Here is a 21,046-nt window from a genome sequence, read left to right as displayed (position 1 = left end):
CTGTCAAAAATGCTGCAAAATTTGAGAAACTGCAGATTTGAGAAGCCAAATTCAAATTGGCATTTAATTTTTCTTAAAAAAATATAGAGAGAGGCTGGGAAGGTAGCTCAGTGGTAGAGTGCTTGCCTTGAATGCATGAGGCCCTGAGTTCGACTCCTGAGCACCACATAAACAGCAAAAGCTGAAAGTGGCTCTGTGGCTCAAGTGGTAGACTGCTAGTCTTGAGCTGAAGAGCTCAGGACAGCGCCCAGGCCCAAAGTTCAAGATCCACAACTGACCCCCCAAAAAAATAAATATACACACACACACACACACACACACACACACACACACACACATACATAGTGGGGCACTGGTGGCTCAGGAGATTGAGATCTGAAGGTCATAATTGAAAGCTGAAAGAGGCACTGTGGCTCAGGTGGTGGGAAAAAGCAAACCAAGAAAACCGAACAAAAAGCAGTGGGGAAAGAGTAAAAGAGGAAGAGAACAAAATAATACAGAATGACTGCCTTTTGTTTTATGTTATTTTTCCATAGAAAGTTTTTCACAGTTCTGCATCTTTAGAGAGGATGTCTAGACAAAGAATTCTTTGCCAATGAGCAAGTTACTACCTGACATGGGTCTTTGCTGTTAAAGTCTTAGATTTGATTCTTTTGTGCCCTGTCTGTCATTTTGTATCTTAGCACATTCTGTCAGCAGTAGGGGAGTGGAGTTCATGAAGTCTTAGAGACTTAGGCCAAGGCTGAAATTGAACAGCCTCTTAAGTAGCTAGCCTTAGAGCTAGCCTCTTGAGTAGCTAGAATTACAGTGTTGAGTCACCAAGTGTCCGGCTTAAAACAATAACAACAAACTGGTTTTTAGAAAGCGAAGTTAATTGTTACATAGATGCCAGTTCTAAGAGTAGTATAAGAGTTGGAGTTTGAGAACTTTTTTTTTTTTTTAGCAGTACTGTGGCTCAAACTCGGGGTCTTGCACTTACTAGGCTGGTGCTCTGTTACTTGCCTGGTACTTCTGTCATCTTTATTTCAATAAGTGCTGGTTCTTTTTTTTTTGGGGGGGGGGTCTGGTCGTGGAGCCTGAACTCTGGGCCTGGGTGCTGTCCCTCAGCTCTTCAGCTCAAGGCTAGTGCCCTACCACTTAAGCCACAGCATCACTTCTGGCTTTTTTCTTTTTGCTTATGTGGTGCTGAGGAATCGAACTCAGCGCCTCATGCATCCAAGGCAAGCGCTACCACTGAGCCACCTTCCCAGCCCTAAGTGCTGGTTCTAAGTAGCTTATCACCAAGACATGTTTTCTCTCTCTTATTTTACCCTGTTATGAGAATACACTGTATTGGATATAGAAATGTGCTACAGTTTCCCCAAGGAAAGGTTTACCCCAGCGGGAGGAGCGCTGCCAGTAGTCGCTTTGTCACCTCATGCAAGGATTACCTCAGCCACTAAGTACTTTTGTGGAAGCCATGTTTATCCCGGTGCCTGACAGAAGCAGGCCAGGCCTGGCTATTTCCCCATAGAACAGGAAGGGTCTGGCTGACGGGACCTGTCTAATTGTAAACCTCGCATGGGGTTTAGGGATGATCTTTAACTTGCTTTGCAGCTCAGCTCCCCCTCCACACTAGTGCCATATCGGTGCTTAGAAGCGAGCACTGAATCAAAATTTGTGCTGGGGCTGTAGCTCAGTAGCATGTGCTTGCCTCTCCTCCCAACAAGGTCCTTTACCTTCTAAATATACTTAAGGATATTTTAATTGGTAATTAAAAGTATCCTTTTTTTATAATCTTTATTAAGGATTATTCCTTAATAAAGCTGTTTCTAATTTTTAAATGTCTAAAACAGACCAGTGGCAGTCTATTTGGTAATTACATTAGGTCAAGTTAAGCAGGCTTTGTACAAGGTTTTTTTTAACAAGCTGAGGGAGTGTGATATTTTTGCTGGGGATGGTGGCAATTTTGATTTAGTAATTATAGGACTGAAGAACAACTAGGTCACAAATTTCATACAACCTGATGGCTTTACCTCAAATTTCTAACTGCTTATACAATGGAAATTCAATAGTTGAAATATTACAAGGAAACAGGTTTCTCCAAGACTGAGCTACTGTTCTATTTAAGTATAGAAGCAGGGGCTGGGAATATGGCTTAATGGTAGAGTGCTTGCATGAAGCCCTGGGTTTGATTCCTCAGTACCACATACATAGAAAAAGCCAGAAGTAGTGCTGTGGCTCAAGTGGTAGCGTACTAGCCTTGAGCAAAAGAAGCTGAGGGACAGTGCCCAGGCCCCAAATCTAAGCCCCAGGACTGTAAAAACAACAAAAGGGGCAGATTTTAGGTTTTGTGGCACTGGGGGTCAAACCTAGGACCCCACAGGGTAGACAGGTATTCTATCATAGGGAGTAGCTCTCCAGTTCTAGGTACATATACTTGGGCCTACATGAGCCACAGGTACATGGCTCTGGGCATATTTTTAAGAAGATACACTCAAGGAAGCTAGCAATGCCAGGATTCTTACAAAGTAATCACAGAAACATACCTGGTCATAGGGTAATGTATCCTCATCATAGCCTGTTTCAGGGATACATGTTTTCACTGCTTTCCCCTTCCCATACTCTAGAAGGGATGCAGTCAATCTACAATCTCAAAACAGACTAAGCTCCACCTTCTGAATGGTACACATATTTGTAATTTTTCTGTAAGAAAAATTATCTCCCAAGTGGCCATTTTTTTTTGGGGGGGGGGGAGGGGAGTGGTTGTGAGGCTTGAACTTTGGGACTGGGTGCTATCCCTGAGCGCTTCAGCTCAAGGCTAGCACTCTACCACTTGAGCCACAGCATCACTTCTGGTTTTCTGGTGGTTTACTGAAGATAAGTCTCAAGGACTTTACTGCCCAGGCTGGTTGTAATCCTCAGATCTCAATCTCCTGAGTAGTTGCCTGGCTTCAAGTGGCCAGATTTTAAAAACTTTTTTCAAGTTTTGACTAAAAAAACATAAAAAAACTTTTTTAAAGAGATGACTTGAAGTTGGGTGCTGGTGGCTCATAACTGTAATCCTAGCAACTCAGAAGGATGAGATCTGAAGATTGCAGTTCAAAGCCAGCCTGGGCAGAAAAGTCCATTAGATTCTGATCTTCAATAAACTGCTCAGAAAAAGCTGGAAGTGGAGCTGTAGCAAGTGCTTGAGTGCTAGTGTTGAGCAGAGGCAATCAGGGATAGCACCTAGGCCTACAACTCAAGCCCCTGGACCAGCAAAATAAATGAATAAATAAAAAGGCAAAAAAAAGTGACTGACACAGTATTTTAAAAAATCAAGCAAGGGATGGGAATGTGGCTTACTGGTAGAGTGCTTGCCTAGCATGTATGAAGCCCTGGGTTCAATTCCTCAGTACCATATAAACAGAAAAAGCAGCCGGGCGCTGGTGGCCCACGCCTGTAATCCTAGCTACTCAGGAGGCTGAGATCTGAGGATCGTGGTTCAAAGCCAGCCCGGGCAAGAAAGATTGTGAGACTCCTATCTCCAATAAACCACCAGAAAACCGGAAGTGGCGCTGTAGCTCAAGTGGTAGAGCGCTCACCTTGAGCTGAAGAGCTGAGGGACAGCGCCCAGGCCCAGAGTTCAAGCCCCACAACCGACAAAAAAAAAACAAAACAGAAAAAGCCAGAAGTGGCACTTTGTCTCATTTGGTAGACTGCTAGCCTTGAGCCAAAGAAGCTCAAGACAGCACCCAGGCCCTGAGTTCAAGCCCCAGGACTGGCAAAAATAAAAAAATAAAATTAAAAAATCAAGCCTGATGGTAGTGGTTTATGTCTGTAATCCCCAACTATTTAATAGGTTGAGATTTAATCATGAGACTCTTCTCTCCAGCTAAAAGCTGGAAGTAGCGGTGTGGCTCCAGTGGTAGATTGAAGAAGTCAAGCAAGAGCATAAATGCAAGTTCAAGCCACAGTATCAGCATATATGTACACACATACAGAGACAACCAAGTATGAAATATTTCTATGCTATATACTATAAAGACACAGGTAAAACATGGGTATTTGGGATCTTTTTTATTTTTATACACATGACAAGATTTTACACCAAGAATAGTCAGTTAAATAGTACAAATTTACATTCATGAGGAATGTTAAAAAAAATTCAACTAAAAAACCCACTTCTTCCAACATTTTACAGTGCAGGGGTGAGGGCAGCAGGGGGGAAGGGATCCAAAACAAGTCTCTCAAAAGCAATGACAAACATTTCACATTCCCTCTCCACACAGGGTCCATGGTGAGTGTATCACTTACAATTCATCTTTCTCAGCTGTAGATTTCTGTGAAAACAAAAACCCAAAGACATGAAACTCTAAAACTCAAAACAAACAAACCCATTTCAGTGGAATCAGCCTATTTCCAGCATTATAGCTACAGTGTGTCTGCAAAGTAAGATGGAACCCATCAACACCATCAATGGTTCCTCAAAGATGAGGAATCAGAATTTAGAACAGCTAGTGCTGCTATAGCAGACAGAAATGTACCAGGCTGCTTAAAAATATTTCAAGAGTGGACTAGGTAAAGGAATAAAGTAAGTAAAATCAGTTGAAGAAAACATGATTTGTTCAAGCTTTTGAAGTTGATATTGAATATTTCTGGGGATTTCTGTAAGTTTCAGAGTCTAGTCTGCCTTCTGTTAACTAACTTAACACTACCCTTTTAAAGATAGAGGTGCAGGTCCCACTTTTTCTCCCTTTTACCTCTGCTGTTTCTTGTTCTTCTTCGTCTGTTCCTGCATCCATCTCTTCCTCTTCGTCCTGCTCTGTGTCCTGCTCCACGTCTTCTGCTGTGTCTTCTGGTTCTTCTTCTGGCTCTTCTTCCACCTAAAGGCCATAACCACAGCCCATTAATGCCTTCAGCCTACTTTTATTTTGCTCCTTTATGGATAGCACTCCTTCTAATCTTCTAGTTGAGATGCAGTCAAGCTGACAAAGGAGGCAGGCAAAAGGGAAGAGGATCTACAAGTGGATGTTCTAATGCGGTGCTGGACATATTGGAGATTCAAACATTCAATGTTATATCCAAGACTAGAAATTTGGTGAACTCAAAGTGACAGCACTTAATCATGACAAGTCTACTGAAAGTCTTAAAGAAAGAAGACCTACATGGGAGGCTGGAGGACACAAACCTTTGCTTCAGGGTCAATGTTTAAACTGAGGCGGAGCATTCTTTCTATCCTATCTCCATAGGCTTTGGTGTCTGGTAGAAGATACCCTGATCGGAGAGTTGCTGTTTCAAACAAAACCACAGCAAGATCCAAAACTGTTTTGTCCTCTTCATCTTCCTGTGGTAGAAGCAAAGTTGCACTCAGTAGCAAGTAATAGGAAATACTCCCATTTAAACAAGGTGATTGTCTGGCCTCCGTGTTACCTTAATTCGCCGAAGCATGTCTCTGATCAGTGGATGCCTGGGATTTATTTCAAATGTTTTCTTCTGACTGGCATAGTAACTGTTAAGGGACAAAAATGAGTATTACAACACACACTGTAGGACCCTACATTTCCTCTACTCTTAATTATAGACGATCGTTAACTCTTGGAAAAAATCAGGATGTCTTAGTATTACTGTCCTTTAAAGGGTATTGGGCATGGTTAGGTGAAACTTCACTGATGATTACTGATTGAATGTCCCACTCCCTTACTTGTTCCTTTGCCCATTCCCTTACTTTATTTTTACTACTCTAGGTGTAGAGATGTCTCCCAGTTCACATGCTATTAAGCATTTTATTATTGGCTATGACCCCTTTCCCTCCTGTAGCCTCTAAAGCTCAGAGGTCAGGGAAGATCATCTCCCCATTTCTTCCCTAGTATATTCATTACCTAAGTCAGGTTTAATCATCCCAATTGATTATGGTCACCCTGACTGAAAGTTACAAACAACAGGTACCATGTCTACTGGTGATTAACAGTGACTAGATAGACAGTAAGTGCTCAAACCTTTGCTGCATGGAAAGTAGTTTCCTACTAATTAAGCATATGCTGAAATTGACAGACATGTTCTGAACAGCCATTACACTGTTGTAATTGGGATGTAGGCTTGAAACAAGAACAGCGTACTTCACTTAGAATTTACAGGCTAGCCTGGAGATAGTAAAAACTATGGTACCAATCTTTCCTGGGACTTGAACTCAGGGCCCTGTACTGTAGCCATCTTTTTTAGCTGGCTATCACCTGAGCCAGACCTCCAATTCTAGGACTTTGCCAGTTAATTGGAAAATAGTCTCAAGGATTTTTTGGCCTGAACTGGCTTTGAACCAGCTTAAGTAGCTCTGATTATAGATGTGAGCCACATGAGCTTGGCTATGTAACATGATTCTTATAGTGCCAAAGTATAGAGAGTATGTGTAACAGATTACGATAATTCCCAATTTAATGTTGGCGGAATGCCTTTGTAAATGTTATCTACTTAGTGTTTAATAGATATATAAAATATCTGTCCTTTTTTTTTTTTTGGGTTGGTTGTGGGGCTTGAACTTAAGAGCCTGGGAAGCCGGGCGCTGGTGGCTCACACCTGTAATCTTAGCTACTTAGGAGGCTGCGATCTGAGGATCGTGGTTCAAAGCCAGCTGGGCAGGAAAGACTGTGAGACTCCTATCTCCAATAAACCACCAGAAAACCGGAAGTGGCGCTGTAGCTCAAGTGGTAGAGCACTCGCCTTGAGCTGAAGAGCTGAGGGACAGCGCCCAGGCCCAGAGTTCAAGCCCCACGACCGACAAAAAAAAAAAAAAAAAGAGCCTGGGAGCTGTTCCTGAGCTTTTCTTGCTAAAGACTAGAGCTCTACTACTTAAAGCCACAGCACCACTTCTGGTGTTCTAGGGTTGACTGGAGGCAAGAGGCTCATGGATTTTCCTGCCTGGGCTGGCTCTGAACTGTGATACTCAGATTTCAGCCTCCTGAGTGGCTAGGACCACAGGTATGAGCCACCAGTGCACGGCATATCTGTTTTTATACAGCAGCAGGCATTCTAAAGGCAAGCTAAAGGCAAACTGGACAAGAGCTGACATCTGGGCAGGACTTTCCCCAGGCTGCTTACTTTGTGGAGATGTCCTTGCCGGTTTGGTATGCCTGTGCCTTCATGATCCTCTCCATGTTGCCAGACCATCCATACTGGCTGGCCACAAGAGCACAGGGAGACTCTGTCAGGCGCTGTGAAATCACGGCCTTTTCAATCTTAGGACGGAAAAGCAAATGTTAGTATTAATAGGTAAGGTTCATTCAATAATCCCATCTGAACTTCCCAAGACCTTATCATTTATTTAAAGCCTGTAGCAGGCCCAATGTAGTGGCAGCCCCTCTGCAATCCCTGAAGGGAGGCAGAGGTAGGAGGAGAGCCAGGCGGAAGTTGGCATGAGCAAACTTTTAAGGCACTGTCTCAAAAAATAAAGATAAATAAAGACCATAAACAGGAGAACAGGCCATGAAAGTAGCTTTCATTCAGTTAGAAAGTAAATACTTAAAGACCAACTTTTATTGTTGGTTGTGGGGTTTGAACTCAAGGCTTGGGTGCTATCTCGGAGCTCTTCTGCTCAAGGACAGTGCTCTACAACTTGGAGCCACAGAGCAGCTTCTGTTTTTTTCTGTGATTAATTGAAGATTAATCAGTAAGTGTCATGGATTTTCCTGCCTGGTATGGCTTTGAACTGCGATTCTCAGATCTCAGCCTCCTGAGTACCTAGGATTATAGGCATGAGCCACTAGTACCTGGCAAGACCAACTTTTAAAAAATGCTATTACAAAAGCAGTATTGTAACTACAGAAAACTTTCATTAGGTTTTAGCACTTCCTCCCCCAAATGTAATTATGGGACTAGGGATTAAATCCAGGGCCTCAAGATAGTAGGCATGTGCTTTATATGGAGCTCTGTATCCAGCCACCTCTAATACCTAGGTTAGGCCTTAAACTTGAGAGCACCTGCCTCAGAATCTTGAGTATTAGGATGATAGGCATGTGCCACACCTCTTTACAATTTCTAATGGCTGGAACACATTGCAGATTGATTTGTTGGTATACCACATGTCCTCAATGCAGGGATTAAGTTTCGTAATTTATGATTTCCAGAAAAATACCTTGTCCTTAAGGGCTTTATCTTTCATCCAGTTGAGCAGAGGCTCAAATTCCTTCTCAGTTGCTTCACGACTCTCCTTTGTTTTCTCACTTTCATCAAACTTCACTCCTTCCTTGGCAACATTCTGAAACCTCTTCCCATCAAACTCAGGAAGGGCCTGAATGCAGTACTCATCCACAGGTTCTGTGAGGTAAATGACTTCATAGCCCTTTTTCAGGAGTCGCTCAACAAATGGAGAAGACTCAGCCTATAAAATCAATAGAAATAGTGTTAGTTTTCCAAGTCTAGACTTCCCTCTTCCCCCTCTCCTCTTTTAGCTTTGTCTATAGAGCCTGAGCAACCCTACTTGAACGAATTAAAAGATGACTTTTCTGTCAGCAGCTGACCATAACTATTCTAGCTATAGTTTACTTTTTCTCTTTTCCCTTTCATAAGTTGGCTATAAACCCCAGCTACTCACTAGACTCCTGGATAGATGGATTTCATTTTACCTCTTTTCTGCTGGATCCAGCCATGAAATAGATCTTGTCTTGTTTTTCCTTCATTCTCTCCACATACTGGTCTAGACTAGTAATATCGGTTGCATGATGAGAAGACTGGAATCTAAGAAGTTTAGCAAGACGGGTTCGATTTGAGTGGTCTTCAATCACACCAAGCTTGATGTTGGTACCAAATTCTTTCCAAAAAGTATCATTGTATTTCTCATCAGCAATCTTCTTGATCATGTCCAGAGTCTTACGGACAAGCTTCTTCCTAATTACCTAAAGAAAGTTGAAGAAAAACTGATTCATCTGAAGCCTGACAGGGCATCACCTTAACTGCCTTTCAAGGGACAGGGAATCATGAAGCACTCCATGTCCCAGAGAGATTAGAAATCACAGTGTTGTAGAAAAGGGTCACAATGTTGTAATTTTATTCTCTTTCTAGGATCTAGACAAAAAATAGGTAATTTTCAAACACTTCTAAGGAGAATCTTCTAATTATGAAGGTACTAGGGGAGATTTAAGGAAAGGTTTGACTCTTATGACAAAAGTGGACCAAGGGAGTAGGTCTTTCCATTTCCAATATATTTAAAATTTTGTTATTTAATGTTATAGGTAAGAATCAGATTCTGAGGATCTGATAATCCCACAGGCAAGGCTCTCCTGCAAGTCTCTTCATGCACAGAGCTTTCTCCTCCCAAAGACCCTCACCTTGAGTAGTTTATGCTGTTGCAGAGTCTCCCGGGAAACATTCAGTGGGAGATCATCTGAGTCCACCTGCAGATGGCAAAAGAAAATTCAGTGAGCAATAAAAACAAAAAAAGCAAAGGCAAACAAAGACCCCAATAATAGGTCCCTACTACAAACTTGAGATACTCACAACGCCCTTGACAAAATTTAGGTACTTAGGCATCATGTCATGGAAGTCATCGGTGATGAATACGCGGCGCACATACAGCTAAACAGAGCAAAACAGAGTTAATATTCTGCATGTTTTCACACGTTCATATTTAAATTCAGATTGCACTACTTAAAAACTTACCTTAATGTAATCACTCTTCTTAGATCCATATTCATCAAACAGACCACGTGGAGCAGACGTGGGCACAAACAAAATGGACTTGAAGGTCACTTCCCCTTCAGCCGTGAAGTGAATATAAGCCATGGGGTCATCGCTTTCCTGCATTTAAAAGGCATAGGAAAAAGCAGTGTGGAGGCTGAACAATTTGCTAGGTGCTGTATTTCCCTAACAAGTGTAGGAAAGGAAAAACCAGCAAAAATGACTTGCTGACAGCACCTCTCTAGGGTACTGCTGACCTTTGGTTTGCAGCCTAGATGTAGCACCCAACAAGTCAGGAATGCTATTGCAGCTAAGGTGACCGGAAATGGGTAGGTAGCCTGGCCTGACCAATGTGCAAAATACATTTTGAAGACATAGTACAAACTAAGAGAAAAAAGAATACAAAATAACTCAACTTGAAAAGTTATTTAAAGTAACATTCTAGATTGGGTTAAATAAAAAATACTTTTAAAATTGACTTCAATTGTCTCTTTAAAAATATAGCTTCTAGGGGCTGGGAAGGTGGCTCAGTGGTAGAGCGCTTGCCTTGCATGCCTGAGCCCCTGGGTTCGATTCCTCAGCACCACATAAGCAAAAAGAAAAAAGCCGGAAGTGGCACTGTGGCTCAAGTGGTAGAGCGCTAGCCTTGAGCTGAAGAGCTGAGGGGCAGCGCCCAGGCCCAGAGTTCAGGCCCCACAACCGGACCCAAAAAAAAAAAAAAAAAAACTTCTAGCCGGGCGCAGAGGCTCACTCCTGTAATACTAGCTACTCAGGAGGCTGAGATCTGATTGCGGTTCAAAGCCAGCCCCGGAAGGAAAGTCTTTGAGACTCTTATCTCCAATAAACTATTAGAAAACCAGAAGTGATGCTGTGGCTCAAGCGGTAGAGTGCTTGCCTTGAGCTGAAGAGTACAGGGACAGCACCCAAGCCCAGAGCTCCATGACCAACAATAACAACAACAACATGATATGGCTCATGTTTTATCTGTATTGTAGCAAAGCTGTCAAATAAGTTTATATACATTAGACTTTAAAGTTCATGGTCATAGTAGAATCAGACAAAGCAAAAGTTTCTCCACACTGAAAGTTACAGGATTTAGAATATAAAGAACAGATACAGTCATAGAGCATTAGATTTTATGTGGTTATACTAAGTCCTTTGACATATTCTACTATTTCTTCAGAATTGTCTGGGGATACACTAGAAACAGCTTTATGCTAGTTTTGGATACCTGAGAGTAATAAAAGGGGAAAGGGAAAAAAAATAGGCAAGGTAACATATTAGTCATTATTCCTAGATGCCTGTTTTTACATGTCTTGATATTTTTATAAGCACGCTCTTTAAAACATTAAAAGCCAGTCAATAACATACTACATGTTTTATGATGGAAATCAAACACCTTCCTTGGAAGGGGCTCTTGAGCTGTTCCTGTACCAGACTTCTACATAATCTTATGAAACCTATAGACCCTCAGTATAAAAAAAAAAAAATCGCAGAATATTCAGGATTAAAAAGGCAATATGAGAGATAAAAATGTATTAAAACATTTCAGATTTTGTAATGTGTTTCATTATCAAATTAAGAGCTAGCAATTCAGTGTCAGTAACACATTTTTCTGGAAGCCAATTTCTCTTGAAGTCTGTCCCTAGTTCAACAATAACCTTGAAAGTTCAAGTGAAATGTAAATGTGATTTCAACAATTAATCAACAGAATATTTTGATTTGTTATACTGATACTTCTAAAAGAAAGATGTATTCCAGTTGTCTTCAAGGTCTTTCTTAAGCTAGAGAATTCTAATACAGTATTTACCTTTGAAAATGATTTGTAGAAAGCTTTGTACTCATCTTCTTCTACTTCTTTAGATGGTCTCTGCCATATTGGTTTGATGTCATTCATAAGTTCCCAATCCCACACAGTTTTTTCAACCTGGAGTCACAAAATTTTGTTAGTCTCTAGCATTTGTCAATAGCTAACCTAGAAGTAATCTTGTGTATCTCAAGAGAATATGTAAAATTCCCACGATATTTGCTTTCTAGTATGGTTCCTATCTACTGGATCAATGTTTAAAAGCAATGTCTTACTCTCAATATTCACGGCCAATATTCAGTACAGAAAGGCAATTGGTTAGGATTATAGTTGATAACAAGCTGATGAATTAGATAAAATTTTCTTTTAAAATATCTTTCTGAGGGCTAAGGACTTAACTCCATGCATGGTAGAGCACTTGCCTAGCATGTGGGAGAGGTCCTGGATTCAATCAATCCCTAAGCACAGCTAAAAGAAAAAAAATAGTATAGGCTAACCTCAACTTGAGATCCTATTATCTCAGCCTCCTAAGAGCTGGGATTACGTACAGTGTGCACCAGCATGCTTGACTAAGGAAATGTATTAAGTTAGAGGAAATACCACTCTCCTGCAATGTGGCCCCAGGTTTTTCCTAGAGACCCCTTACCTTTTTAGTTTTTGGCTTCTTCTCCTCCTCCTCTTCCTCCACTGCAGCCTCATCATCAGCCTCCTCTTTGTCTTCCTTTGCTGCTTCTTCCTCTTCCATGGGCTCCTCCACAGTTTCCGTCTGTTGAAGCACAGTATAATTATGGCCAGTTTGCTTAGCAATTCTATCTATCTACAGATTATAAAAACATTACAGCTCAAAACTCCCAGAGTCTCCTAAACTGAATGCTGTATTATTTAACCCACATCTTCTTAGTGCTAAGCATGTCAACATGTGCCAAGGCGACATATAAATTTTACCAATGTAGACTTATTTACCTTGCTGCTCCATACGTAAATAGGGAAGTTTATGAACTGTGAGTACTTTTTCACGAGATTTTTAATTGTATCCAGTTCAAGGTAATCAGAAGCTTCTTCTTTTAAGACAAGACTGCAAGGAAAACGAGCTGTTTAGATACAAGCCACAAGAGCTGTTTAGATACAAGCCACAAGACATGAGATTATACATTTGTCAAAATACCTTGAAAATGATAACAGCCAGCATGTCTGTGGAGATCTAAGATGTGCCTATACTCACATGAAGAATTTTCCCTCATCATTCAGGAGGCTGAAAGTATAGTTCAAAGGCAACCCAGGCAGACAGAAATGGAGATGTGGCTCAAGTGGTAGAATGTCAACCAAGAGCAAAGGAGCCAAGTTTGTGAGCCCCATATACCACATGTGTGGATGGCAAAGAAATCTTCCCTATTAGCCAGATACTGGTGGCTCACATCTGTAATCCTAGCTACTCAGGAGGCTGAGATATGAGGATCATGAGTTGAAGCCAGCCAGGGCAGAAAGTCCATGAGACTCTTATCTTCAATAAACTACTCAAAAACCAGAAGTGGTGCTGTGGCTCAAATGGTAGAATGCCAGCCTTCAGCAAAAAAGCTCAGGGTCACTGCCCAAGCCCTGAGTTCAAGCCCCCACAACTGACAAATGTAAAGAAATCTTTCCTACAACCCTTCAAGTGGAAAGTATCCTTACTTTTAAACAGAAAATGAAATGTTCCAAATTACTGACTACACTGGGTATTTCATTTCTCAAAGTGACATAGGCTCACTAAAAATGGAATCAACGGTGTCTTAACTCTCAACCTACTATCCTAGAGTCACTTAACTACCATGTAAGTCATCAGGTACATGTGACTATTTAAAGCTAAAGCTTCAGAGTCACAGCCCAAGAAACCCCAAAACTACACGTGGCTGCCACACCAAACAGCACATATACAGAACACTTCCACCATCATAAAAAACATCTTTGGGGGCTGGGAATGTGGGTTGGTGGTAGAGTGCTTGCCTAGCATGCATGAAGTCCTGGGTTTGATTCCTCAGTACTCACATAAACAGAAAAAGCCAGAAGTGGTGCTATGGCTCAAGTGATAGAGTGCTAGGCTTAAACAAAAAAGCTCTGGGATAGTGCCCAGGCCCTGAGTTTAAGCCCCAGGACTGGCAAAACAAAGAAACATTTATGGTCCGTGCTAGTTGAGATCACTCCAACAGTGAAAAATGCTTACTTTCCACCTGCCCCTTCTGCAAAAATTCCAAGTTATAACACACTAACAAACATAGCATGTAGCCATCCAAGTAGAAGAGATGGTAGAACCACGGTTTCATCTATTGCTGCCTGAATGCAGTGGTGCATGTCTATAATTCCAGCACTGTAAAGGCTGAGGCAGGAGGATGAGATCCAAAGGATCAGAGTTTGAAGAAAAGTTTGGGCAGAAAAGTCTGCTAGATTCCAACAAAAAGCTGGGCTGGCGGCATAGATCAAGTGATAGAGTGCCAGCTGTGAATAAGCAAATGAGTGTGATGTCATGAGTTCCAAAATTGGTACTGACAAAAAAAATCTTGTTGAGTCCAGACCAGGATTATGGATTTGAGAAATAAGGATGTAATTCAACTATCCACACAACGAAAACGTTAATGTTCTTGCTGACTTGTTCTATGCATTTAGTTGTGAAAGGGTTATTTATGGCTGCCTCTGTACCTAACAATCTGAGCAACCTATTGATGACTTAAAAGAACATGAAGGAACTTGTGGCTTATATGCAAACCATATGCCATTCCGTGTTAAGGGCATCTATGGTTTTGGTGTGTGGTGGTAGAGTGGGTGCTTTTCTAAGAAGCTGAACTGTAGAGGGAGAAGGAAAGCATGCTATATACAGTGGAAGGACAGAGTGCTCTATGCATTCCCTCTTCTCCCTTAACACTTGAATGCTCAACATTTACATATTGTGGGAGGGTGGGGCCTTTCCTCACAGACTCTCTTAAGGGAACAGCAGCAGCTACTTTTAGAGATAGGAGAAGTACAAAGCTGAATGGGCAGATACTTTTTTCAGTCAAACAGAAGCCATAAAATGAGGTAGGATCTTGACCATGTCCTTTCTTTGCCTTCTAGAGCTTTTCTTTTTCCTTTTGACTTCAGTGCCTTAAATCGATATTTTCTTGTGTTTGGAATATCAGAGGTGCCCTGCCTATAACCTAAAATATTAGAGCCTAATATTTCAGAGAAAGGCTTTCTGGTACTACATCATTTCTACATTTGGTACTCAAATTATTTCATGGTTTGTTTTTTTTTCCCCATGAGAACGAAATCACAAGTTTGTCTACCATCCCTTGGCCCTAGAGCACAAAGCAGGCAACTTTGTCAGGAAGTCAAGTACATTAAAATTTCCTTTCCTGGGCTGGGAAGGTGGCTCAGTGGTAGAGTTCTTGCCTTCCATGCATGAGGCCCTGGGTTTGATTCTTCAGCACCACATAAACAGAAAAGCCGGAAGTGGCACTGTGGCTCAAGTGGTAGAGCACTAGCCTTGAGCTGAAGAGCTGAGGGACAGCACCCAGGGGCCCAGAGTTCAGGTCCCACAACCGACAAAAAAAATAATAAAAAAATAAAAAAATCCTTTCCTCACCATCCATCCATGTTACCTGCACAAAACTACACCAATCACTTTTATTCATTCATACAAATGCCTGTCAGCCAAGTGTCAGGCTTTGGGAATGGAACAATCTATCAGCATTGGCCTATCAGAGCTCAAATCCACACAATCTTGTCTATCTGAGCACATCAGCACCTCCTGGGACACTTTTTATCTTTATCCTTAAGCCCACATGGAAAGAAAACAGAGTGCTGAGGTGTAATTCTTACCTATACCTCCTAATCTAATGAAGCCTAAAGGTGTGAATCTTAACTACAAAGCCAGAGAAAGGTAAATTAGAGACATATCAACCAAAGTACTAAATCACCTAATTAGTATCTTTACTAAGAGAACATCTGACAAGAAAAACTGAAAGTATTACCTTCTAGGATCAAGAAAACTCATTATATTGCCCAGACTGGCACTGAACCCCTGGCTTACCCAATTTTCCTGCCTCGGTCTCTCAAGAGCTAGGACTACAGGCATGTGTCACCATGCCTAGCTCCCGCTTGATGGTTTCAGAACTCTTAGTACACTGAAAACTTTATGAAGAGAAAAACCTCAGAAAATTAAAAGCCGTAGGCACGTTTTCTTCCTCATTTGCCCAGTCAACCTGAGTTCAAACCCCAGTTCTGAGAGGTCAGGGAGAGAAAAAAATATGCAAATCCAATTTAATAATTTACAAGGATAGACAAATGAGAAATTTCCTTCCGAACAGCTTTCATAACTTTCAGTAAGCTTCTTTTAGCCCTTTATTCTTTTTTCCCACTCTACCACTACGGAGTATATATACAATGCTGTGCATCTATGGTACTGGGATTTGGATTCAGGGCCTTGTGCTTCCTAGGCAAGGGTATTTTCAATGTTTACCCAAAGTATCTTTCAAGTATTCCTGCCATCAATCACTTCCAGAAACTTTTTTTAAGATTACTAAAATTCTTTTTTTTTTTTTTAGGTCCGGTCATGGGGCCTGAACTCTGGGCCTGGGCGCTGTCCTTCAGATCTTCAGCTCAAGGCTAGTGCTCTACCACTTGAGCCACAGCGCCACTTCCGGCTTTTTTTTTTTTTTGCTTATGTGGTGCTGAGGAATCGAACCCAGGGCCTCATGCATGCAAGGCAAGCGCTCTACCACTGAGCCACCTTCCCAGCCCCAAGATTACTAAAATTCTATCAGTCATTGTCACAGAAAGGAATACCTTCAGTTATCTCAGCAGACTCTGCCTTCCATGACACTCAACACACTTAAAACTGGTCTTTAACTTGAACTTCCAATCTGCCTGCTCCCCTGAGTCAGCTAATACTTCCTACTTTTTGGGGAGTAGTATTAGGGATTGGACTCAAGACCTCTTGCTTGCATCTATCTAATCTGTGTAGTAGAAATCATAATTTTGTGCCTAACCCTATGTAGGTTTTGCAAATAGTTCTTTACTATCTTGCCTGGCTGGCTTCTAAGAGGGATCCTCAGATCTGTCTCCTGAGAAGCTAGGATAATAGGCATGGGAAATCTGTGCCCAGCTCAATATCCTCATTTTTATACAGGTAAGGAAATCAAGGCCCAGAGTAAGTCACTTGACAAGAAGGACACAACTTGGAAGCCAAGATTCTCCTGTGACCATTAATTCTTGTTAGCAATCAGTAATACTCACGTAATTGTCGTTCCCCGTCCGAGGGTATTTCCTCTTGGGTCAGCAATTACAGAAAATTCATTGGAGTCTGATTCCCAGATGTGCTGGGTATCATTGTTGTGTTTTGATGTGACAATAACTTTATCTGCTACGAGGAAGGCAGAATAGAAACCAACACCAAACTGGCCAATCAGCTCAGAAGTTGACTGGCCATCTTCCTGGGCCTCAGTCATTTTGTTCAGAAACTCGCTTGTCCCAGATTTGGCTATGGTACCAAGGTTTTTAACCAACTCCTCCCGGGTCATTCCTACACCAGTGTCTGTGACATGCAGCAGGTTTTTCTCCTTGTCACACTAAAAGCAAGACAAGAACCAGATAGTCATAATCACTTAATACTCATAGTACCTTATGCAGGAAAACTACCAGCTTGAGCCACATGGATTCCAGCATAAAAAAACTGAACAAAGATATACCCCTTTACAGAATATCATATGGTTTCTTTGAACAGCACATCTTATAAAACAAGAACCTCTCTTTATAAAGAATAATTTAAAGCTCAGTATGTGAGATCTTCAATATAAGACAGCCAATTTATGTCAAAAGACAGAGTGTAACCTAAATGAGATAAGTAGTGGTGGGCATTGTACCTGCTAGGCAAGCACTTTACCAAGTTACACCCCTGAATAAATGCTTCAGAATGTTTTGCCTATTTTATTTTGGACAGTAAACAGAAGCCTTGAGATTGGCTCTGGCCAATGAGTGGAAAGCGGGAGTGATGTATGAACAAGCTGAGCCTTTAATTAATGTGACCCTCTGCACCATAGCAACAGAGAGACACTCCAGATGGCCACAGGAAGCCTGTGGAATGATGACTTAAGCAGGCTCTTGACAACTTTTCCCAATAGGCCCAATCATAAACATTTTAGGCTTTATAAGCCATAAAGTCACAATCACAATGATAACTGCCTTTGGAGATAAAAGTAGTTACAAACACAATGATCGACAAGTAATGTACTCATTGTCTTACTAACTGTAACCCCTCTGTAAGAGCATCTCTACAATAAAATAAAAAGTAGTTACACACAAGTGGGTATAGTTGTGTTGTAAAAACTTATAAAAACAGGCAAAGACCTGACTAAAGGCCAGTCTGCTGATTTCTGAGGCATTAAGCCACTGTGACTAGTGGGTTACTTGTCACTGAGGCATAGCCTAGCCTCTCTTCCCCAATATGGATTCCCCATCTTTCTTAAGAGAAGCTTACCTTAATTTTCACAGTTAGCTCTTCATTTCCAGAAAGTGCATTTTCATCAGTTAGTGATATTAGCCTTATCTTATCCAAAGCATCAGAAGCATTAGAAATCAGTTCTCTCAAGAAAATCTAAATGAAATCCAAACAGAACATATTTAAGATTAGCCTCAAAAAACTGTAACATGTTGAGTTTCATGTCAAACTCACTTTTAAAAAAGTTGTTTTGGTAGTTATTTTAGTAGTTTGGATTTAAATTCAGGGCCTTGCACTCTACTCCTTAGGCTACTCTACCTCCCAGATAGGGTCTTTTCAGCCTTGGTCTGTTAGGCTACTCTACCTCCCAGATAGGGTCTTTTCAGCCTTGGTCTTTGAACCTCCCATCTATCTCTTTGAAATACCTGGATTAGTGTACCCCACCATCCAAAAATAACAGTCTTTGAATAAAACTTTTCACAGTACAAGGACAGCTTTACTGGTCAGAGAAAGAGTAGTTCCTTGTACAAAGGACTGTAGCAACTCTAAGGGATGCCTGTACTGGATGCTAACACTGTTCTCGGTACCAATGATCTTCATGTGTGCAACACATGATAGCTTAGGTTATGTGGCTGCCCTTAAGATTCACAACTATTTATTTAGTGTATTTGGAAGTGAAAGGAATAGAATTCTGTCTTTAACCCCTTTTCCTATACATGGATGTTAATTCTCATGTATGTTGAGTTAATTATGAGAATTATCATATGCTTTTGACTTGAGTTACTAAGGAAAAAAAAAGAAAAAAACCAAGCGTGCCACCATATTGAGACAAAAACATCCTAACCATTTATTGCTTACCTCTTTATTTTTATACAATGAATTGATGATAAGTTTCATCATCCTGTTAACTTCTGCTTGGAAGGCAAACTTTTCAGATTTTTCTCTAAGTTCTCTAATTTGTGATGCATTTAATCCATCCAACTGTATAGCTTCTTCCTCTCTAAGGAAATCAGTTAGAAAAGCAAATTCTTAGTTCCCTTCAAAACTACAGGCTCTGTAATGAGAACCCCAGTGGCCTCTGGATATTATCTTGAGTGATAAAGGTTGAAATATAAGGTAGCAATGATGTATCAGCTGACTGCTATTTTCCACATTATGTTGCCTTTGAAACTGAGTTGGAAATGCAAGGTTCTTAAAACCAACTTTCCTCTACTAGAGAGCAAAGTTGTTCTCAAGCATGCTCCATGATAAAGACTTCAAAACTGTCCTTAAGTCCTAAGATATCAAAATTTAAAATACTACTCAAGTGGCAGAAATTCCCTTACACAAAATCAATCTGAAAGGTTACAGCACTATTATGCAATATAGTTATCAAAAATCGTTTTCCAAGGATTTCATCCTTTTTTTTCCCCCCCTGCAGCCTCATGTGCTCTACCACTGTGCTACCACACAGCCCTCATTAAATTTTTTTGGTCATTCCTAGGGATAAGAATTCAAAATACTTTTTTGAGTAGATAACATGCCACCCTACTACCCCTAATGTTTTCTGTGAGCATTTTTAAGGTTTTTATGTACATGGCAGATATACTTAATCTGAACCCTGGAGACCAAATATAAAAAAAAGCTATTGTACGCAGCCCACATCCTTCTGTATGTTTCAAATGGACACAGACCTCTGTACCACTTCATCGTCTGTCCTTGAGCCTTCTCTGCTTTTACCCAGGTCCTCCTCTACTGTTCCATCAACATCGACTTCATCGTCAGCTCGGACAGACCCTGGAGGAACATTTAACACCGGAAAACTCTTTAAAACCCAGGTGCTTCCTTTACTTCGCAGTCAGAATATGACCAAACAGGGCAAGGGTGGTGGTTGCAAAATTCAATCGGTAAATACACAAACGGAGCCCAAATCCGTAATTAGTTTGGATGACGGGGGTCCCATGGAGATTCTGAAAGATTGGGGGGGAAGGAGGAGGCAGCCATCACTTCTCCACAGGGGCCCTCCTCCATTCTTTTATAAATAACATTCAGCTAAGTGCCACCGGAGCCCCATCTACACCCACACGTGTTGCGCACAGCCGTGTGAGGCAGGGCCTCCAAACTGACCAAGCCAAAAACGCGGGCCCTCGTTATCAGAATACAAACACAATTTGTGCAACTTCTGGCGAAAGGAACTGAAATTAGGTCCAGGGGCTCGAGAAAGCAGAGAGGTGGTGAAGCGAGCACTCCAACACACGTTCGCTTCAACGGGGCAAATCCGTTCCAAAAACCCAGACACGGCCAATCCGCCGTCCCCTCAAGCACAACCTGCCCCCACCCCACCCCACGCCCGCCCGCGCGCCCCGCTCCAGAGACCCGCACGCAAGAACGGAAACGCGCGCGCGAGGAAGCCGAGGCTGGGGGCGGGCGGGCGGGCGGGCGGGGGAGGGGGGTCCCCCAAGCTCGGGCGGCCAAAGGTTGCAAGGACGACGGGAGTCCTCGAGGAGGGGACTCGCAGGGCTCCCCCGGGAGCGAGAGCCCCAGAGAGGCCCCACGCCGGTGGCTATTAGATCTGCACGGGACTTAAATGACTCGGTTCTTTTCCTTTTCTTTCCAGAGGAAGGAGTATGCAGAACTCCTAAGCCTCTTTCGAGGAAAGGCGATGGTCCTAGGGACACACAGTAGGCCCTGCTATCTCACCACCTCACCCCCCCCCCCCTCCACCCTCACCCCCCCCCCTCCACGGCCCACGGCTCAAGCTCATCAACGCCCCCAGAACCTTCGAGAAGCGGCCGCGCTGGAAGGAGTGGTGCCGGGTGGGGGGGGGAAATGTCCGCTCCTCCAAGCTCACTCACCGAAGGTCAGCAGGACGCAGCAGAGGCCCAGTACCCACAGGGCCCTCATGGCGCGCGGCAGGAGAGTCTCAGTCCCTTTGGATCGCAGGAGCCGCCTCCGCCCCCCCACTCCCAGGCGCAGAGCCTCACACCTCTAGCCGCGCGGTCCGCCCACTACACCCCCCGATCAGGTCGGTCCGCTTTTCACCCCCACTTCTCGAGGGCGGGGGACGGGAAACACGAACCCACCAATGGTGCCGCACCACGCACCCTATGTACCCAATGGGAACGCGCGGGGGGGACCTGAGTCCACCAATCGGAACTATCCAGGTGCGGTACCCGATGCCC

General features: G+C 42.4%; 1 protein-coding gene across 1 annotated transcript; it reads right to left on the bottom strand.

The window, feature by feature from the left end:
* Positions 1-4,026: 4,026 nt before the first annotated feature.
* Positions 4,027-20,918, bottom strand: Hsp90b1 (heat shock protein 90 beta family member 1). Its single transcript, XM_042693035.1, has 18 exons — positions 20,720-20,918; positions 19,559-19,661; positions 18,744-18,885; positions 17,925-18,041; positions 16,685-17,016; positions 12,401-12,512; positions 12,084-12,203; positions 11,441-11,557; positions 9,613-9,750; positions 9,451-9,528; positions 9,282-9,347; positions 8,580-8,849; positions 8,090-8,335; positions 7,057-7,193; positions 5,395-5,473; positions 5,153-5,308; positions 4,725-4,847; positions 4,027-4,304 (listed from the first exon to the last, which is right to left on the bottom strand). Exons 1-18 carry the CDS (start codon positions 20,766-20,768, stop codon positions 4,275-4,277), a joined length of 2,415 nt encoding a protein of 804 aa, XP_042548969.1. The 5' UTR covers positions 20,769-20,918; the 3' UTR covers positions 4,027-4,274.
* Positions 20,919-21,046: the final 128 nt, after the last annotated feature.

This window comes from Dipodomys spectabilis, unplaced genomic scaffold, assembly GCF_019054845.1.
Source record: "Dipodomys spectabilis isolate Male_0828 unplaced genomic scaffold, ASM1905484v1 ptg000163l, whole genome shotgun sequence".
In the NCBI taxonomy this organism is placed as follows: Eukaryota; Metazoa; Chordata; class Mammalia; order Rodentia; family Heteromyidae; genus Dipodomys; species Dipodomys spectabilis.
This window is presented reverse-complemented; position numbering and strand designations above follow the sequence as displayed.